We start from the raw sequence: 17,016 nt of genomic DNA on the forward strand, positions 1-17,016 counted from the left end.
GACATTCTATAGTATTAAGGTATAAAGAGCAAATGCCCAAGTTTCAATATATTAAAAGACAGATGCCCTCTCAAAATTGCTCTTCTTTAGTCATGTCATTTCATGCCCCTTCTCAGAAGCTCACAAAGAAAAATCCCACATTAAATGAGGAATCAAGTAATTACTAAGTTTAATGTACAGTGCACAAGCACAAGGGAACAGAGCTGAGGTTTTATATTCAACCTGAAGCTTTTCCTCCTCCTTAACTCAAACGTTAGGCTGGATAACAGTGCTGCAAAACATTGGTCCCTCTAGACTTCCTGCAAACTGCACAACAGAAATTACAAAGGATAGAAATGATTGTTCTATAAGAACAATTGTTCTATAAGAAATTATTTACACATCTATTTTACAGCCCCAGAAGTATCCTAGATCATTGCAAGGAGACAGGAACAACCCATGTCATCAATACTGGATAAAAAAAAATTATTGTTCCATATATCCAGAAATAGGAAATGAAATTATGTATCTATTTCACTGCCCCAGAAGCATCTTAGATTACTGTAAGGAGACAAGAATAACCCACATCCTTCATGCTGGGTTTGACAAAGACAGTAACAGCTACAGCAGAGTTTCAGAGCCCACCTTACCTCCAGTGCTGAGTGGCAGGGGGTGTTTTGTTAAGAAGGTTTGGAGTCTTGCTGTCAGTCCATTTTCAGAAACTGTATTTTCCTAAGACAACACAGCTTTAAAATAGGTGATATGCAAAGGGAGTGCACTGGTTTTAGCAATACTATGCATTATATCCTGTGAGCAGTGTTAGATAGAAATTTTCAGCATAAAGGAAAAGATCCCTGGCTACAATGAAGAACTCATTTGTCTTATTACTACCACATATTAGAATGGCTCCAGAGCTTTGCTTAAATCAGGCTGTAATGACCACAAGATTATGAAGGTTAGAACTGCAGCAAATCTCCTCAAATTTAACAGGAGTCATTACTGGAAAAGAAGTGCTTGAATCTTTCATTGCTACAGAGGCTGAGGAGAACTTGCTGTAAACCACTATTTTTTCAAAGCATTTTACATTCCAAAGGAACTTCTAAAAACCACAAAACCAAACTGCAAACACAAACACTGAGTAAATGCCTCCTACACAATATTCTGCCCATCTTAAATCTGAGCCTGAACTGATTGCAGCATATTGGGAGTTTTGCCATTCTCTGCAAACCCCATTTCTCTTGTGTGGAGTTCACTGGGGGCTGAAGTTGGTCACAGAGGCAGAGGGGAAAGCAGAGACTGAAGAACTGCTGGAGGTCCTGTTAATGCTGAACAACCAGGAGACTGAACAGCAAATGAAATTAGGGAAATGATCCTGCCTGAGGGGAAAAAATTATCAACTCTAATTTTACATACACTGATAGGCTCTGATTTGACCACTGCTTAGGGGAGAGTAATTACAGCCAGATCTGTGAAAGTCCCTGTTCAGTGCTTGGTAATGGTGAAAAAGCAAAGGAAATGTAAGGAAATCTTAGGGGAGAAAGGCAACACTGTGTAAAAATCCATGGTTGGCCACAGCCTGAAAGCACTATGTGATGTCTTTCCACCTTAAATAGGACATAGTAGAACTATAACATGTTAAAAGAAAGGCAAGAATGGTTAAAGACAGGATGCAGTCCATGCTGGGAATAGTAGATGTCAGTCTTGAGAAAAGGAGGTGATAATGGGAAACATAAGAGATGTTTAGAAAAATCAAGTGAAACAGAAAGGGTAATAGAGAATTGTATTTCTTCACAGCTTCCCTTAGCACTACAATTATTAGGGAGCTTAAAGCATCAAAAGGAAGTGGGGACACATAATACACTTTGAAACACTTTGCTGCATGAGGTTGGGGATAGCAAAGATTTATTTGTGCTCAAAACACAGGCAAATTAATGCTAGGAAAAAACCCAAAACTATTAACTGCTTTGAAACATCAGCCCCAGATTTAGAATGGCCAAAACTTGCAGACAGCTGGGAGGATATTCTGAGGAAATATCCCTTGCTCTTACAACCTTCCATCACAGACAGGACATTAGCCAGAACTGGGATGGCCATTCTCATTTGCATATGTTGGGCTCCCTATTTTTATTTTTGTTTTTATTTTTGTCCATATGTATTTCCTTGTTCTGGATGTTTCAGTTTTTGTCTGACAAGTTCTACATTCCAGAAAGGCAAGAGGTACCACTGAATAATCTACACTGCTTGCTCAATAAAGTATTTCTCCATTAGTTGAATGTACTAACAAATTTACTATCAAATTCAGTTTTCAGATAAAATTTATGTCCAATTCTTTCACTCACTTCAGCACCAAAATTTGACAATATTTGGCATTCCTTTCTTTCCAGTGATGCAAAGCCTTACTGAGACATGTGACTGAGAAAGCACACTAAGATTTTGGTCTCAGTATCTCAACCTTAAGAATATTAAAATTTGGAAAAGTCACTCCAGTATATAAATTTTAAAATACCCACCTTCCTGGTCTTATCGATGATGTAGCTTGTCCAGATCCAATTGCGTTTCAGATGCCCATAAAAGCTGGAATCCAGACCTGCAGCTCCCAACCCATCTCCAGGGATAGATCCATCATCAACCACCTCTCGGCTGCCTCTGACAGCAAGAGAAACAAAACACAGGGGTAATTATTTGGCACAGAGGCCCTTCCCAGCTGCTCTCAAGGGATGTGTGTGCCATGTGCAGAACTCTCCCCTGGCCCTCCCAATTTAGGGGGCAACATTACACCATCAACTGACTGCCAAAACTGTTTCTTGACCTTAAAGATATTGCAGTGATCTCCAGCCTAACTGCAAGTGAACACCAGGTATCCAGTTTAAAAGATTTCTGCCATGCAATAGAGATCATATGCAGAGGCTGACAAGTGAACCCAACAGAATTTTTTCCATCAGCAAGGATCCGTGGAACTGGGTTCCCTCAACACCATTAATTTTTTAAAGATCACTTGATGTATCTACTTGTTGAATATTGGCAAAGATAAACCACAGTGCACAGCACAACATAAAGAGTTTAACTGGTGTTCTGTGTGGCTATCACAGGTTGTGAGTAGGCAGAAGGTGGAATGCTCCAGAGATCACTTCCAGATCACAGTGTACACCAACACCATATTAGAAATTAATCTGTAAACAATTACAGCCAAGTGTGGCACAGAAGGACAGAACCCAGAATGTGACACTGGGGAGCTACTGAAGCTGCTTGAGATACCATGATATAAAGCATTGGAAGAGAGAATCTCTAAGTTTATTACCCCTGGCATTAACAGTACTTAGGAAGCACTCCTTCCCTCTCAACTTTGCTTTCCCCAAGACTCTTGCAACACACATCTGTACTGCTTTGGAAGGAAATCCAACATCTGTTTATCCCATTTCTCCAGCATAAAACCTACTTGGTAAAGTTACTTATAAACATGAAACATAACTACATGTCTTTTAACCAGATACTCTCTGAATTACACACAAACAGCCCTCAACACCCAACTGAGATGCTCAAGTCTGAACTGCTTTTGCTGTTAACATCCTCAGCACCAGGACAGCTCTTTTTGCCCTCTCCTTTCCAGCAGTAAAGCAGGGCTGAAGGTGACGTACGTGGTGTATTCCAGCATCGCACACTTTCGCTCCAGATTGTGTTTATTCACTGCTGACTCTTGTTCCATTTCCACATCCAGTGCAGACTCCTCCCCTTGATTACTTTTCTTGGACCGAGGACAGCGGATAACTCCTGGACAGACAAACAGGTTTGACCATCAGCATGAGAAGTCAGACTTCAACCCCCTTTCCCACCCTGCTACGGCAAACTGCTGCTCCCAAACAGCACTAATGTTTTTACCCTTTCTCTGCACAATGTCCTACCTTCTCACAGAAAGGGCTATGAGCAATTTTGTTACTTCTAACTTCAGTTTTGATACTGCTCTGAGAATTTGAAGTGGATCACAACCTCACAGAATTATATGCACAGAGCTTCTAGCTTTTTTTTTTTGCTGCGCGGGGCAACCTGACAAGGCATTGGAAGGGACAAAACAGAGCCTGCCTGTTTCAGGGAAGGAGGAGCAATTGTGGTGTGCCCAGAAGAAACAGCAGAGGTGCTAAGAAGGTGGAGTTTTGCCTTACCCAGGGGTGTGTTGAGGCAGACACACTGCAGATCAAACCAGAAGTTCTCCACGTCCTGCAGGGTGTTGAGCACGTACAGGCGCCGCTCGAACGGGCGGCTGCTCTGCGCCAGGTTGTAGTGGAGGTCACAGATGGTGGTGTCAACAATCACTGCATTCCTCTTCATGTACACAAACACCTGGCAAACACAGCGTGGCTCAGGCTGGTGGGTAAAAATCATTGGAATTCCCTAATTCACAGCACACACAGTCTGGTTTGGGACTGGTGGGCATTTTCTGTCTGCTGTTTTGAGAGAGCGCTCTCAGAGGAGACACACCCATTCCCACCCTATGGCATTGTATTCCCAAATTTCCCTTGACAGCGATCCAGAAATCTCCTTTCTAGGTTTAGAACAGTTTGTTTTCCCTGTTATGCACAGGATATTCCAAGTTTCCACAGAGTGACTATTTCCAACAAGTCCTCATTCAGGATTTGAATAGATGTGTTTGGGGGCCTAATTATCTTTCTTATCCTCATGAATTATGTGTTGGATCTGCCTTCTCCTTTGCATGTGCTCTCTATTTATAAAAAGATCCATATGGATGTCATTATTTTCCTCTGATCAGTGACTTTATTCTGTGTCAGACACCCAAAGCCTGACACCTTGATGGATAAGAAGGTGGAATGCTCATTTTTCATAAGTATTGCCAGTCTGGAACCTCCTGGTTCATTATTGTGTGCATTATGCATTTGAGTAGTGTCCTTCCAGAAAAAGGCAAAAATTATCTACACAAATTACAGTCACTTGGATCTGGAGGTTTGCACATACACCTGAAACATCAGTATTTCATTTAACTATTTAAGCTAATTCAAATCCCAAATCCTGCATTTATTTCACAAGAAAAAAATACATGAATAATAACTGCTTTTTAAAATTTTTTTTTAATTACCTGGTCTTTGTCTTGAAACTTCTCTGTTGGGCCAAACTGCAGCAGTCCCATGTAACATAATCTTTGAAGGTTTTCTATCACTGAGAAGATGTACCTCCTGCAGCAATATTAGGAGTATTGCAATTAACACTCATCAAAACAGTAGAAATGATACCAGAAAACACAAGATTTTCATGCAGCAACCTGAACTTTCAGGAAACCATTGAGTTGTAGAATCTATGAAGTGGTATTTTTGCTTGAATTGTCAGCCTATGGAAAACATATAATAGCCCAAAGGTCCACATTTTCCTTCCTCAAATCACAAACCCAATATTTTAGCCAAATACTAAGTAAAATTTTGCTAGCAAGGATGAAAATTAGCCAGAAATAACGTGTGTAAAAATGAACTAAAAATGGCCAGAACACCAGCAGATCTGCAGATAATTTCATGTTATGTAAAGAAAACAGGAGTAAGAAAACATGATTGCTAAATACAGACCTTCATGTGTGTGCATATAAAGAACTGGGCAAAGACTCCTGTAGTTCAGGTTGTTTAGAATTACTGCAGCAAGAAACTGCTTTCAGCTGGTTATAGCTCTGGCAGAGCAAAAAGAGCAACATTTCCCATCCTGCATATCTACTTCTGTGGAAAAACACTGGAAGGTGCAGGAAACTTCTGCAGGAAAGTTTCTGAGAGTTTGTAACAAACTAGATTTACCCACATTTAACTTCACTAAGATCTCTAATTAAATGCAGTTTAGTGGGAGTGGTATTTTGGCAGGAGTTTTCCCCGGAGGTCAGAAGGATCAAGCCTAGAAATACTGAAGCAAATGTGGTTGAATTAGAAGTTTCAGTGAATGGAGAGACAACTTGATTATGTGTTATATTGTTTTGCATAAACCCATCAGATGGAGCCTGCAGATTAAAAAAAAACAAACATAAATCCAGTTTCCTTGTTTCTAAGATTTAGCAATAGGTTAGGAATTGTAAACTTGGGCTGACCACAAGCCCTGGCAGCTGATATTGCCCAGCCCTGTTCCCTCACCAATGGCACATTTGCAGGTTTGTAAAATGCTGTATCAGCCCATCCAAATCCAAACTGTCAGCAATCACTTTCTGGGAAAACTAACACGGTGCTCTTGATTCCACACATTCACATCACTTTCCTTTAGTGTTGCTCTCCCTTCCTATCTTCAGTCCACTCTCAATTTTTAAATCTCCTGGATGAGGAATGGCAAAGCATGGCAGACATGGCACTGAGAGCATGAGCAGAACATGAATGGTGTCTGTGAGATGCAGGAACTGGGAAATGTGGCGCCTTCTGAAAGATTTATGAAGGACAGCAACACTTAGACCCTATTAAATTCTGAATTTAGCAGCAGTCAGGAGTGTGTTTTATACAGAAGCAACATCCTGCTGGTGAGTTATGAAGGACAGAACCTCCCAGCACTCAAACACTGCCTGACAGCATACATGAATATTGTTTATTAGTTTCTTATTACCTTCTATTTGGGAGAGAAAAATACAATTTGGCACACCATTCTTTGAAGATTGATGATCCTTGTCTTAAGTAGCAAAGTTCTCTTTGACACAAACAGGAAATAACTGAGAAAACAATCAGCCACTGCTGTTTCCTCTCTAGAGCCACTTACTTTGACTCATCTACTTACCTTTTGTAGAGAAGCTGCTGTCGGACTGACCTTGGAAGAAATCTGATCAGAGTGTGCTTTTTTAGTGGATCATTTAAAAAATCTTCCAGACCTTCCACCTAGAATTATTTTAGAAATTAATCAAAATGAAAAATATAAGTAAGCATATCTAAAATATAACTGTCCTCTAAAGTATAAAGCTTTGCTACCTGAACTGTCTACTAAAATATTCTCTAAGCAAATGTTACTGCTTTTGTAAAATGCTTTAACATTATTCTTGTTAATCAACGAGGCAGAAGATTCAGTGAGATTATAAAAAGCTCTTGGCAAAAATACTAGTTTAAGAAGTTGCTGTATTACAGAGCTATACATTTTTTTCAGTGTGTTGTCTGTAAAAGCACCTGCTTTTTCTGTAAAAGACAGAAGTGTCTCCTCTCGGGGGTCTAGTTTTGTTAAAACAGATTAAGGGGGTATTTGTTACAGCTATAGGTACAGTTGACACCATCAGACTTTAAAGGAAAACCAAAAAGCACCATACCTTGTAGCTGACTTGGACTATCTGAACAAAGACTGAGAGAGGCAAGCAGAGAAGGATGTCACTGACAAGAGCCCATCCAAAGCCAAACTCCCTGTGCACTGGGACAGGGGGGATGTAGCGCATCCACGACGAGTCATCCACGTACACTGGGAACACAAACAGTGGCTCAGACTCAGCCCAAACCTGACAGTCACACCAAGAGTTTTACTGGGAGGGTTCAAGCAGAACACAACTGGCGGTTCATAGCCTGGAAGTCTAAAAGGATCTGAAAATTCTCTAACCCGTTGATTTTCAATCCTTCCTGAACTAGACTTTTATTAATTTTTCAATGTTGAACTATGGCAAAATCTAGAAAAGTCAGGAGTGCCACTTCTTACCTTTCTGATTAGACAACTCTACTTCAGTCTCCTGTGCAGAGGTCTCAGGATTCACCACAGTTGTCACTATTGCTAAGGTCCCATCTGGTTGTGCTTCAATTACAGCTGCATTCTCATCCAGCCCTTGATTGCTGCCTTTTTGCTCACAATCAGTGCCTCCTCTTTGCTGCGTCCCATTTAAAGGGTGTCCATAAATTAAGTACCAGAGGAACATGTGGACCATTCTTAAACGGGGCATTTTGGGAAGGAAGCCAAGAGAGCGCCCAAGTCCTGGAACTGGAAGGGAAGATAAAGTACCAAACAGAAACACAAAGAGGATTAGAACAGGAGAAACAGCTACCTGTGCAAAATTAATGTGAAGAAAGCTGGAAGGAAAGAAGGGCAGTTGAAAGTAAATATAATTTACAGGTAGTAAAGTAGTAGAAGTGAATAAAAATACTCCAGTTCACAACTGAAAAAAAAAGGCAACTAAGAAAACATTGGATTGTAAGGTTGCTTTAACGTAAATCCAATTTTTCTCCTATAGGAGAAGAAAAAAACCCCACTTGTGTCTTAGGAGAGCCCAACATCTGAAAATTATTATTATTAATAGATGGAAAAATGAAAGATGACAGAAAAGCCCAAGCTGGCTGTACCTGTAACAGGATGATAGTTTTTTAGCTGTGTTATGCCCATTTTTTCATCAGTTTTTCTTGCCCGACTACTATCAGGTTTAGATGAGCTCTCTTGTGTTTCTCCTGAATCAGGAAGTGCCTCTTGCCCCAGGCTTTCTTCCTCACCATGCTCCTGGGATGTTGGTGTCTGGGGAACTTTAATCCTGTATTAAAACCACACAGCACTTTGATAAGAATTAAGCAGACTTCAATTCCTCTTCTTTCCTGACTTCAGGAGATATTCAGCACATTGCCTCGTGCTGGTGCTTCTATGCCTGTTGCCAAGGAATATATTTTTCTTTTGCTTACCTTGTGTTTATTTCCTCTGCATGTTTTTGCACCCTCTAAACAAGCCAAGCTCCCCCCAGTCCATCCCAACCACTCCAACCATCCCACCCATCCCTGGGACTTGCCTGTTTGCAGAGGTAGAGTTGGAGATTCGGAACCGCACCTGCTCTATGGCACTTTTTACCAGGGGATCACTGGGACTCACTGAGGGATGCACAACAAATTCCACCTGTTCAGAGCAGCAGAACACAAACCAAAGGCATTTATGGAGATTTTGGCTCTTAACCAGCTGCATAAATGAATCCTATGAAGGTTTAATAACTCACAGAACATTAACGCTTTGGATGAAAACTCCCGTTGCTGGTCTGTAATTAAGCAAGAGGCCACAGCACGTTGTCTTTGTACCAATAAACAGTTAATAAACATACCTACAAGCCTCAGGACTTTGGGGTTTTTAAAATCTGAAGTATGTGGGGAACAAACACTTCAACTTGTAAATATTAGGCTGAAAGGGATAAATTAAAAGCCAGACCTCACAAGGCCAAACTAATACATATCGTTGCTGAAAACCCACACACAGTTCAGATTGGTAAGACTTTGTATACGCCCGACAGTAATTGTGCAGCAGGTAATTTTCAAGACTTAATTCTCTGCTTATTTCACACTTTACATGTCTCAGCTTTACAACCATAAACATTTTACTTCCACAAACCTCACTAACAGTGGATTTTTGTTTTTTTTTAAAAAAATCACCTTCTCTAAATTTCACCTCACTTAGGATTTTTCCTACACTCTTGGCTCTCAAAAGGGGTTTAAATAGAATTATGGTGCAGCCTGACAGGGCAGGGAGAGAACCATGAACCACAGAACTGATAAGCAGCATAACCTCTCAGAAAGGAGATTCAGAGACTTTGATCTCTGGACTATTCCTTGGTGTCACAATTATCTGCAGCACAATAATTGAAAGCAGTGATCTGGTTTTTACAGTAGCTTAGCTTGGGACACGAAGCTTCTGGGCAGCTCGATTGTGGGTTCTGCTGCAAGAAGCGAAGTCATCCATGTATTTCAGTAAAGAGCTCAGAACATTTTGATAAATCAGAAGGTTGTGAGCAAAGCTGGTTCTGCTGCCAGTGTTTGTGCAGTCACCTTTTTGCTGATGCCATCCTGGATGACCGTAGTGCGATAGAGCCTCAGGAGCCCTTCCTGCGCCAGCTTCTGCACCAGCCGCACAATGGACTTCTTGCAGCACTTAGTGGAGACACCTTCCTGCTTCTCTTGATCCATGACCATTTTCTGAAGTCTAAAAGATGCAAAAAATACCTTGCATTTTAAGCCCAGCAATGCTCAAACTACCTAAGCAGTCTGTTAAGAGGATGTGGGGTGAGTGGGTGTTTTCCTCCTTCAAGCAATTCCTGATCTCTTTTCCCTTTTGCTGTAGACAACTGCTAACTTTGCCTTACATTTCAGCTCTAGTTTCTTTGTACTCAAGCTCTTCCTTGTTAGGGGAGAACTGCTGTTCTGATTACAGTGAATTCTCAATGCCTGATTTCTCTGTGCATGGCTATAGTGCAATTATGAATCCAGCCTCCCTAAGGTCAGGAAAACCTACAGCTTTTTTAGGTGGTGATTAAACATATGCAGTCTGTACTTGCAGTTGTGAGCTCAGTTCAGCTTGAGGCAGAAAAGTTTACTCAGTGGCATTCAGAGCTCAGAAACTACTCATGCATTCACAACATAAGTATAGATACACAAATCCTATCATTTGGGACCAGCTCCCTTCTTCCCTTGCTGGAGTTGGTAGGAATGTGCTCACACCCTACTCTCCTAATGCCTGTTCTCATGCCCTTTTTCACAAATGCCCCAAGCCCTAATTCTGGACTCTTTCAATCCTGGGGAGTCAATTCTGAAAGAGATCTGGAAAGGTAAAAAGGGAACAAGGCAATAATTGAATGCATGCATGGACTTCAACTTTCCTGAACAAGTACCACATCCTGGTAACTAGCAAAGGGAATGTAACACCAGCAAATTTCCTTGGCAGACACTGGGGAGGGACAGAACTTCCACTGGTTCTGAGGGAACTTGTGAGTGACCTGTTGGCAGCACTGAAGGAGACAGCAGAGACCTGAAATATCTTCCAAGCCTGCACTTGGATGTGACTCAATCAATCAGTGACAAGGCTGGTGCCAGATGAGGCTCTAATTTTACAACACTCTGCAATTAAACAAGTTGACAGAAGGTTTCAAAATTCTCAGACCAGAGGAGAATAAGGCCATGATTTCTTACTAAATTCCCATATCAAGCAGCCCTGTGTGTACTGACACGCCAGGATCTTATGTGCTGCCACAGAAGATGGATGGTGCAATCCTATTTGTGACAAAGTACTGCCAATTTAGGACTCCAGCAGAGCACCAGAATTTCCATTTCTTTTTGAAGGTGAAATCTTAAAAAGTTGAAAGACATTATAACACTTAGGGAAGTATCTTTACTCCAGACAAGGAGAAAATATATAACCATACTATATAAAACTGCAAAGAAAAGCAAACTTTGAGGGCCCTGCTAGAATGCCAGTGACCAACAATGACTGACATGGAGACATGAGTCTCTGCTGTCCACGACAGAACAACACAAGAACAATTTCTGAAATGATGCAGAGATAAAACTTATGCAGATGAAAGAATCCTCAAGCAGGGAAGTGCTGAATGTGTGGCCCCAAGCACTGGAATACTGCAAATGGATAAAAAAGTTCTCTTGTCTCTATTTATGGGACATACACTGCATAAAAGTACACTTGTGTAGTTATCTGCAGAGAACTATTATTGTTTCCAAACAGCTGATCAGCTTTTAACATTCAACCCCCACACCTTCCATGTGCCTCCTCTCCAACATTACAGCCTACAGAATCACAGAATCAATGAGGTTAGAGAACACCTGAGATCATCAAGTCCAACCTTTGACCCAACACCACCTTGTCACCCAGACCATGGCACTGATGCCACATCCAGTCTCTTCTTAAACACTTTGAGGGACAGTGACTCCACCAGGTCCCTGGGCAGCCCGTTCCAATGTCTGATCACTCTCTCTGTAAGGAACTTCTTCCTAATGTCCAACCTAAACCTCCCTTGGTGCACCTTAAAACTGTCCCCTCTTGCCCTACTGCTGGTTGCTTGGCTACAGCCTCCAGTCAGGTAGTTGTAGAGAGTGAGAAGGTCTCCCCTGAGCCTCCTCTTCTCCAGGCTGAACAACCCCAGCTCCCTCAGCCTCTCCTCACAACTTGTGCTCCAGTCCCTTCCCCAGCCTCGTTGCTCATCTTTGGACACGCTCCAGCCCCTCAACATCCTTCCTGAATTGAGGGGCCCAGAGCTGGACACAGCACTCCAGGGGTGGCCTCACCAGTGCCCAGTCCAGGGGCAGAATCACTGCCCTGCTCCCACTGGTCACACTGCTCCTGATCCAGGCCAGGATCCATTGGCCTTCTTGCCCACGTGGGCACACTCTGGCTTAGGTTCAGCTTCCTGTCAACCGGGTTCAGCTCAAGGTTCAGGGGCAATAAAAGCCAAAATGGAATAAGCACCCAGTGCTTCCACTCCCCAAAGCACCAGCCTGTCCCCAGGCCCTGCTGTCAGAGGCACTCACGTGAAGAGGCTCTCGATGAGCCGCAGGTTCCTCACGGCCTCCACGATGAGGTTCCGCCGCTTCAGCAGCCGGTAGGTTTCGCGGGATCTCTCCACTGCTGTGGCTCTGGAACGCTTCTCCTTCTTCTGCCCACACGCCTTCTAGTGCACAGCACGGACAAAACAACAATTTTACACCAACTGTCCAATGTCTTCAGCCTAACGTTGGCTCCTCACACAGCAACAGCTGAGGAAGTCAGAGTTTTCATGTATTTATTTGTAACAAACTAGTCAGATGAAGATTATCTTTCATCTTCCCTGCACAGGCTGGGAGACAGAGCAGATGATATGCAGCATTTGTGTGCTACATTAAGTAATGATGTGCATTCAGTCAACCCAGGCAATTTGGAGAGCACCAGGGAACTAACCCAGAACTGTAATTTAACATCTACCTTCCTATCTCCTGGAATAATTTTCACTTACAACTACAGTGCAGATGAATGTACTTTAAAATCAAATTAAAAAAACCCCAAACAATTCCATAAATAAATATAAAAACTCTAGCTTGAAGTCTTGCTATAAAAGTACATAACTGAGCTCAGACAGCCATACCAACCAGAAGATATTAAGACAAATGATCTTACCTTAGGATCTTCAAGTCTGACTTCCTCCACCACAGCCACATCCCCATCTTCATCAGTGGAATGAGCACAGACGGAAAAACTGGACTCCTGCTTTAGGGTTTCCAAAGTAGAACTCTCCCCTGAAATGTTGTCTGGGAGCTCATCAGGATCTTCAAGAATTTGAGGGGAAGGCAGCTTCTTTCCCTGAGACTTCACAGCTGTTGGCTTTGAGCCTGGTTTGAGAGCAAAAAGCCTTGTAACTGTTCTGCTCTCCCTGTTCAGCTTCCCTCTCTCCCTGTTCAGCCATTCCCCATCCACCCGGGTAGCTGCATTAAAAGCATTCTGCTGCATTTTACCACACATCCCACCCTGCTGGAAGCAGTGGTCTGACCATGAACACCTTCATTCAGCCTCCAAAAGTACAGTTTAAAAAAAAAGTGAACTCCCTGCCATCAAATAATTCTCAACATGCAAAAGCCTTTTCACAGGCAGACTTGGAAGACCATGAAGGGCCAGATTAGCTTATCAACAAATTGCTGTCTGAAGAGAGGAGAGTTTCTGTCCAAAAGATTCTCAAGTTCTACAAGAAACCCGACTTTTGTGACTCAAAGCAGAACAATAACAAGGATTTAGTGTTATTCCAAAGATAATCTACATAAGAAATGGAGTTCAGTTCTCCTCTATTCCCTTTGAGTTTAACAGTACAAATTCAAATAGTTAAAATTATTAAAATAAACCACCATATCCTTTTTAAAATATGTCCCCAAAAGGCTGGTAGCTTTCACAGTAAGGTGTTCCAAATAATTAAAGAAAAAGCTGAAGGAAGTAGCTTCAGGGGACAAGACATTTTTGTTACAATATGCTTAAGGTGAGTAAGGCTGAGGGTCAAGTCACCCTTTCACTTGAAAGTAGGAAGCTCCTGATCTTAGTCTGGTCTCAGCCAACAAGTCAGTATTACTCTAAATATATTTATCCCACTTGAAGGTTTGCATCAGTACATGAACATATATTTTGCACAGACTCTAAGGCTCAATACCAGACATTTCCAACTGAAAAAAACCCCTACTGCTAGAAGGGGAAGAATTTTTATATGTTACAATTTTAAAATAAAAGTTAATGGGCTGGTCTGTCAGCTCCTGTGCTATTTCCCACACCTAAGCTGACATTTACATGTCCAATGGAATGAAACAATGCTTTTTAATGAGAGGCACAGCCCATCTTTTTCCTTAGTGAGGAAGAAATAAAATATTTCAAGACAGACAAAGCGTGTTCAAATCCCTTCTGAAGTCTTCAAGGACATTAAAAACTACAGCTCTACCAAGATGGTGCTCTCTGATGGGCACAGCCTGAGTTCTAAGATATTTTAAAAAAGAGTCCATGACAGATTCCATGTCAGTTCATCCCAGAACACCCAAGGCAGTTTAAAGTATTACCCAAGGATGCTGTTTCTCTCAGCAGCTCAAGCCAACCTGACTGCTGCCTACCACTGTGCTTGTTTTCAGCCCCACAGTCCTTCCTCCTTCCCTGCAGCAGTTTTGGAATTTGTCTGACCCTCTGCAGGATCATTTCAGCCCTTCAAGCCAACAAAAAAATACCCTGAATATCCAGGGAGCACATTGTATGAGCCCATTTCGTTTGCACAGGGGAATGAGAAGCAGATTATTCTCTTGGTGATTAGTGATAACCAGAAACACTACTTGGCACCAGAGCACACTTCAGCCCTGAGAATCTCCAGAGATTACCACACTTAGTGTCCCCAAACCATAACAGTCTGGGGGGAAAGCAGGGAAATTATCAAGTAAGTGTAAGAATAAAAAATGTGACCAAAAATTTTAATGGATGCTACCAGCACATTACTTTTTCTTTAATAAAAGGATCCACAAGAAAAATACAGGGTTCTTTCCGAATTTCAAAGTCATGATCTACCTTTAGCTGGTGTTGACTGATGGGCATCATCTTGGCAACTTAATTTCAAGAGAGAACCAGAGTTGGCCTTCTGCCCTTTTCCTCTCTTCTTGCCATCTTTCCCTTCCTCTTCATTGTCAGACTCTGAGACCAAAGTATCATCCTCTCCAGGAGACACCTCTTCCACAGGTGGGGAATCTTCAGGCACCAGAGCCAAAGTAACTGTAGCCAACTGCTCACTCCTGGCCTTCTCTCTCTCAAACTGCCTGTTTAAATCACTCTCCTCTGCAAGAATGTGTGAGATGTACTTTGTTGTCCTTTGCCGACCTTCATCCTCCATAAAACCCTGAGGAAACAGTTGGAATGTTACTTCACCACCTGACTTCTCCATTCTTGAAGTGTTCTGCAGCACCAACAGTGGGAAAATTTTCTACCTGTTCTCCCCTCACATCAAAAAATATCAGGCTATTTTTTTTTTCTAAGTAACAAAAATGTCACAAACCTTAACATATAGAAATCAGAAGGCATTCCGTGCTTGAAAACCAAATAAATCTGCATTACCTGCACACTAGAAGGAAACACCCACGGTATGTGGGATGTAGAAAAGTCTAAGGAAGAACAAACTATATGTATTCAGACTAGAAATCAATTTTTTGGGGGGAAACAAAAAAGTCTGTGAAATAACTGCAATGCAGAAGGTACCTGAGTGACTCACTCGTGGAGCTGCTGCTGCCCTGTGCTACAACAGGTGCTTCCAAGGATCTAGAAACTCAAACACTTCACCAAACAATGAAGGAAGATTTCATCCTCACAGCTGACTAGGGAAAAGCATGCTTAGATATTCTAATGGTTTATATAATTTGTTTGGTTTTAAATTTACAGAACTTTTGACCAAATGATAAGATCTTTCTAAAAAAATTCTCTCTTGAGCGAAGATGGCCTTTGTGAAAAGGGGCAGATGGGTGCATGCAAGAAATGGCAGCTGGATTTGTCTTGTGAAATGAAATGAAAAAAATATTGAAATATCTGGAAATAAGAAGTTTAATCACCATAACCTTTACCAAAGTCACTGTTTTGTTCCGGAATTTACTGGCTTTTTCAAAAGGCAAGTAGATTAATGATTTTAAATGCACAGAGGGTCTTTGAGAAGATCCTCCAGTAGAGGATCTTGCAAGATAAAGGTTTGTCTTATAGTCAAAAATGAAGCAAAGTGGCTCTATTGAGTTGAGAGACAGTTATGTTCATGTCCATGAAGTACCAGCCCCCAGGTCACTTGGGTTACCACTGATCACAGTGAATGACTCAGGTTAGGTTGCTGAGGGCAGGTTGAGGCCAGTTTCTCTGCCCTGTCTCTTTTTGGAAGGCAGGTCTTTATTAATTAAGCACCCAGTTACAAACCAATGTAAAATATTTGTACATCTGGGCCAGTGAACTATTAAATGTCAGGCAGCTGCTCAGGAACGAGTAAAGCAAAGGGATGCTACAGGAGCAGGAATGTTACAGTCTCAAATCACTGCTATTTCCAGTGTTTGAGGTTAACAATGTTATAATGTATTCCCACAGTAACCACAATTGTATCTTCAGTTTCAATAAGTATTTAAATTATTTTATTTTTGCCTTACCTTGACAACTTTGTACCTGTCCAGAAGTCGACAGAGCATCCTTGCTTCCAGCTTCCCCACATTCATAGCCAAGCGTATTTCTGCCTGAGAAATACCTTTGGTTCCTCTGCTTTCAACTGTTTCAGAAAGGAAAACCAACAAATATCTCAGGGAAATAATCTGACTGAATTATATATACATATATTTGTGTATACATTAATATTTGCTCTGAACAACCACATGCACCAGAATATTAAATTTAAGATTCCCCACTAACTAAAGACATTTTCACTGACGTACACAATATTCAGCCAAAACACAATTTTACATGAAGCAGTGCCCAGCAGAATGAGGTCTGGAGGCAAAAGCTTCAAAACAGAAGCAGGGGTGAATATTTTCCCTGACAGCTTTCCACAGTTAGATATTAATTACTCCATTTTGAAAGGAAAAGACAGAAGAATAAGGAGCATTGCTTTCTTCATCATTTTTTCTCATCCCACCACAACACCTTGTTTCTGTCCTGCTGTTTTTTTTGGGTGGTATTGAATAGTTGATAAGCTCCCAGGAAGGGATAAACTCCAGTCTAATCTGGATATAAAGCTCATTTTGCTATAAAAAATTGACACTTTCTGATGCAAAAGCAACCAGAACTTAAACCCCCTGCAATATACACATTTCTTTTATACATACAAAGAGTAAGAAGATAATTGTTAAAGTCTTAGGGTGT

At 41.5% G+C, this 17,016-nt stretch overlaps 1 protein-coding gene across 3 annotated transcripts in view; it reads right to left on the bottom strand.

Annotated features, from left to right (window-relative positions):
• Nucleotides 1-17,016, bottom strand: part of GTF3C1 (general transcription factor IIIC subunit 1) — a 40,470-nt gene that overhangs the window by 15,902 nt on the left and 7,552 nt on the right. For 2 of the 3 annotated variants that reach the window (XM_027683497.1, XM_027683496.1), the window contains 15 exons: nucleotides 16,311-16,426; nucleotides 14,710-15,034; nucleotides 12,805-13,016; nucleotides 12,183-12,322; nucleotides 9,696-9,849; nucleotides 8,675-8,778; nucleotides 8,244-8,425; nucleotides 7,609-7,884; nucleotides 7,232-7,377; nucleotides 6,715-6,812; nucleotides 5,066-5,162; nucleotides 4,137-4,314; nucleotides 3,615-3,747; nucleotides 2,490-2,625; nucleotides 630-711 (listed from right to left, as the gene is read on the bottom strand). In XM_027683497.1, coding sequence (XP_027539298.1) covers nucleotides 630-711; nucleotides 2,490-2,625; nucleotides 3,615-3,747; nucleotides 4,137-4,314; nucleotides 5,066-5,162; nucleotides 6,715-6,812; nucleotides 7,232-7,377; nucleotides 7,609-7,884; nucleotides 8,244-8,425; nucleotides 8,675-8,778; nucleotides 9,696-9,849; nucleotides 12,183-12,322; nucleotides 12,805-13,016; nucleotides 14,710-15,034; nucleotides 16,311-16,426 — 2,379 coding nt within the window. The remainder of the gene's footprint in view (nucleotides 1-629; nucleotides 712-2,489; nucleotides 2,626-3,614; nucleotides 3,748-4,136; nucleotides 4,315-5,065; nucleotides 5,163-6,714; nucleotides 6,813-7,231; nucleotides 7,378-7,608; nucleotides 7,885-8,243; nucleotides 8,426-8,674; nucleotides 8,779-9,695; nucleotides 9,850-12,182; nucleotides 12,323-12,804; nucleotides 13,017-14,709; nucleotides 15,035-16,310; nucleotides 16,427-17,016) is intronic. The other variant, XM_027683495.1, reaches the window with a different exon arrangement.

Source organism: Neopelma chrysocephalum, unplaced genomic scaffold, assembly GCF_003984885.1.
Source record: "Neopelma chrysocephalum unplaced genomic scaffold, ASM398488v2 Primary Assembly neopelma1_65, whole genome shotgun sequence".
Classification (NCBI taxonomy): Eukaryota; Metazoa; Chordata; class Aves; order Passeriformes; family Pipridae; genus Neopelma; species Neopelma chrysocephalum.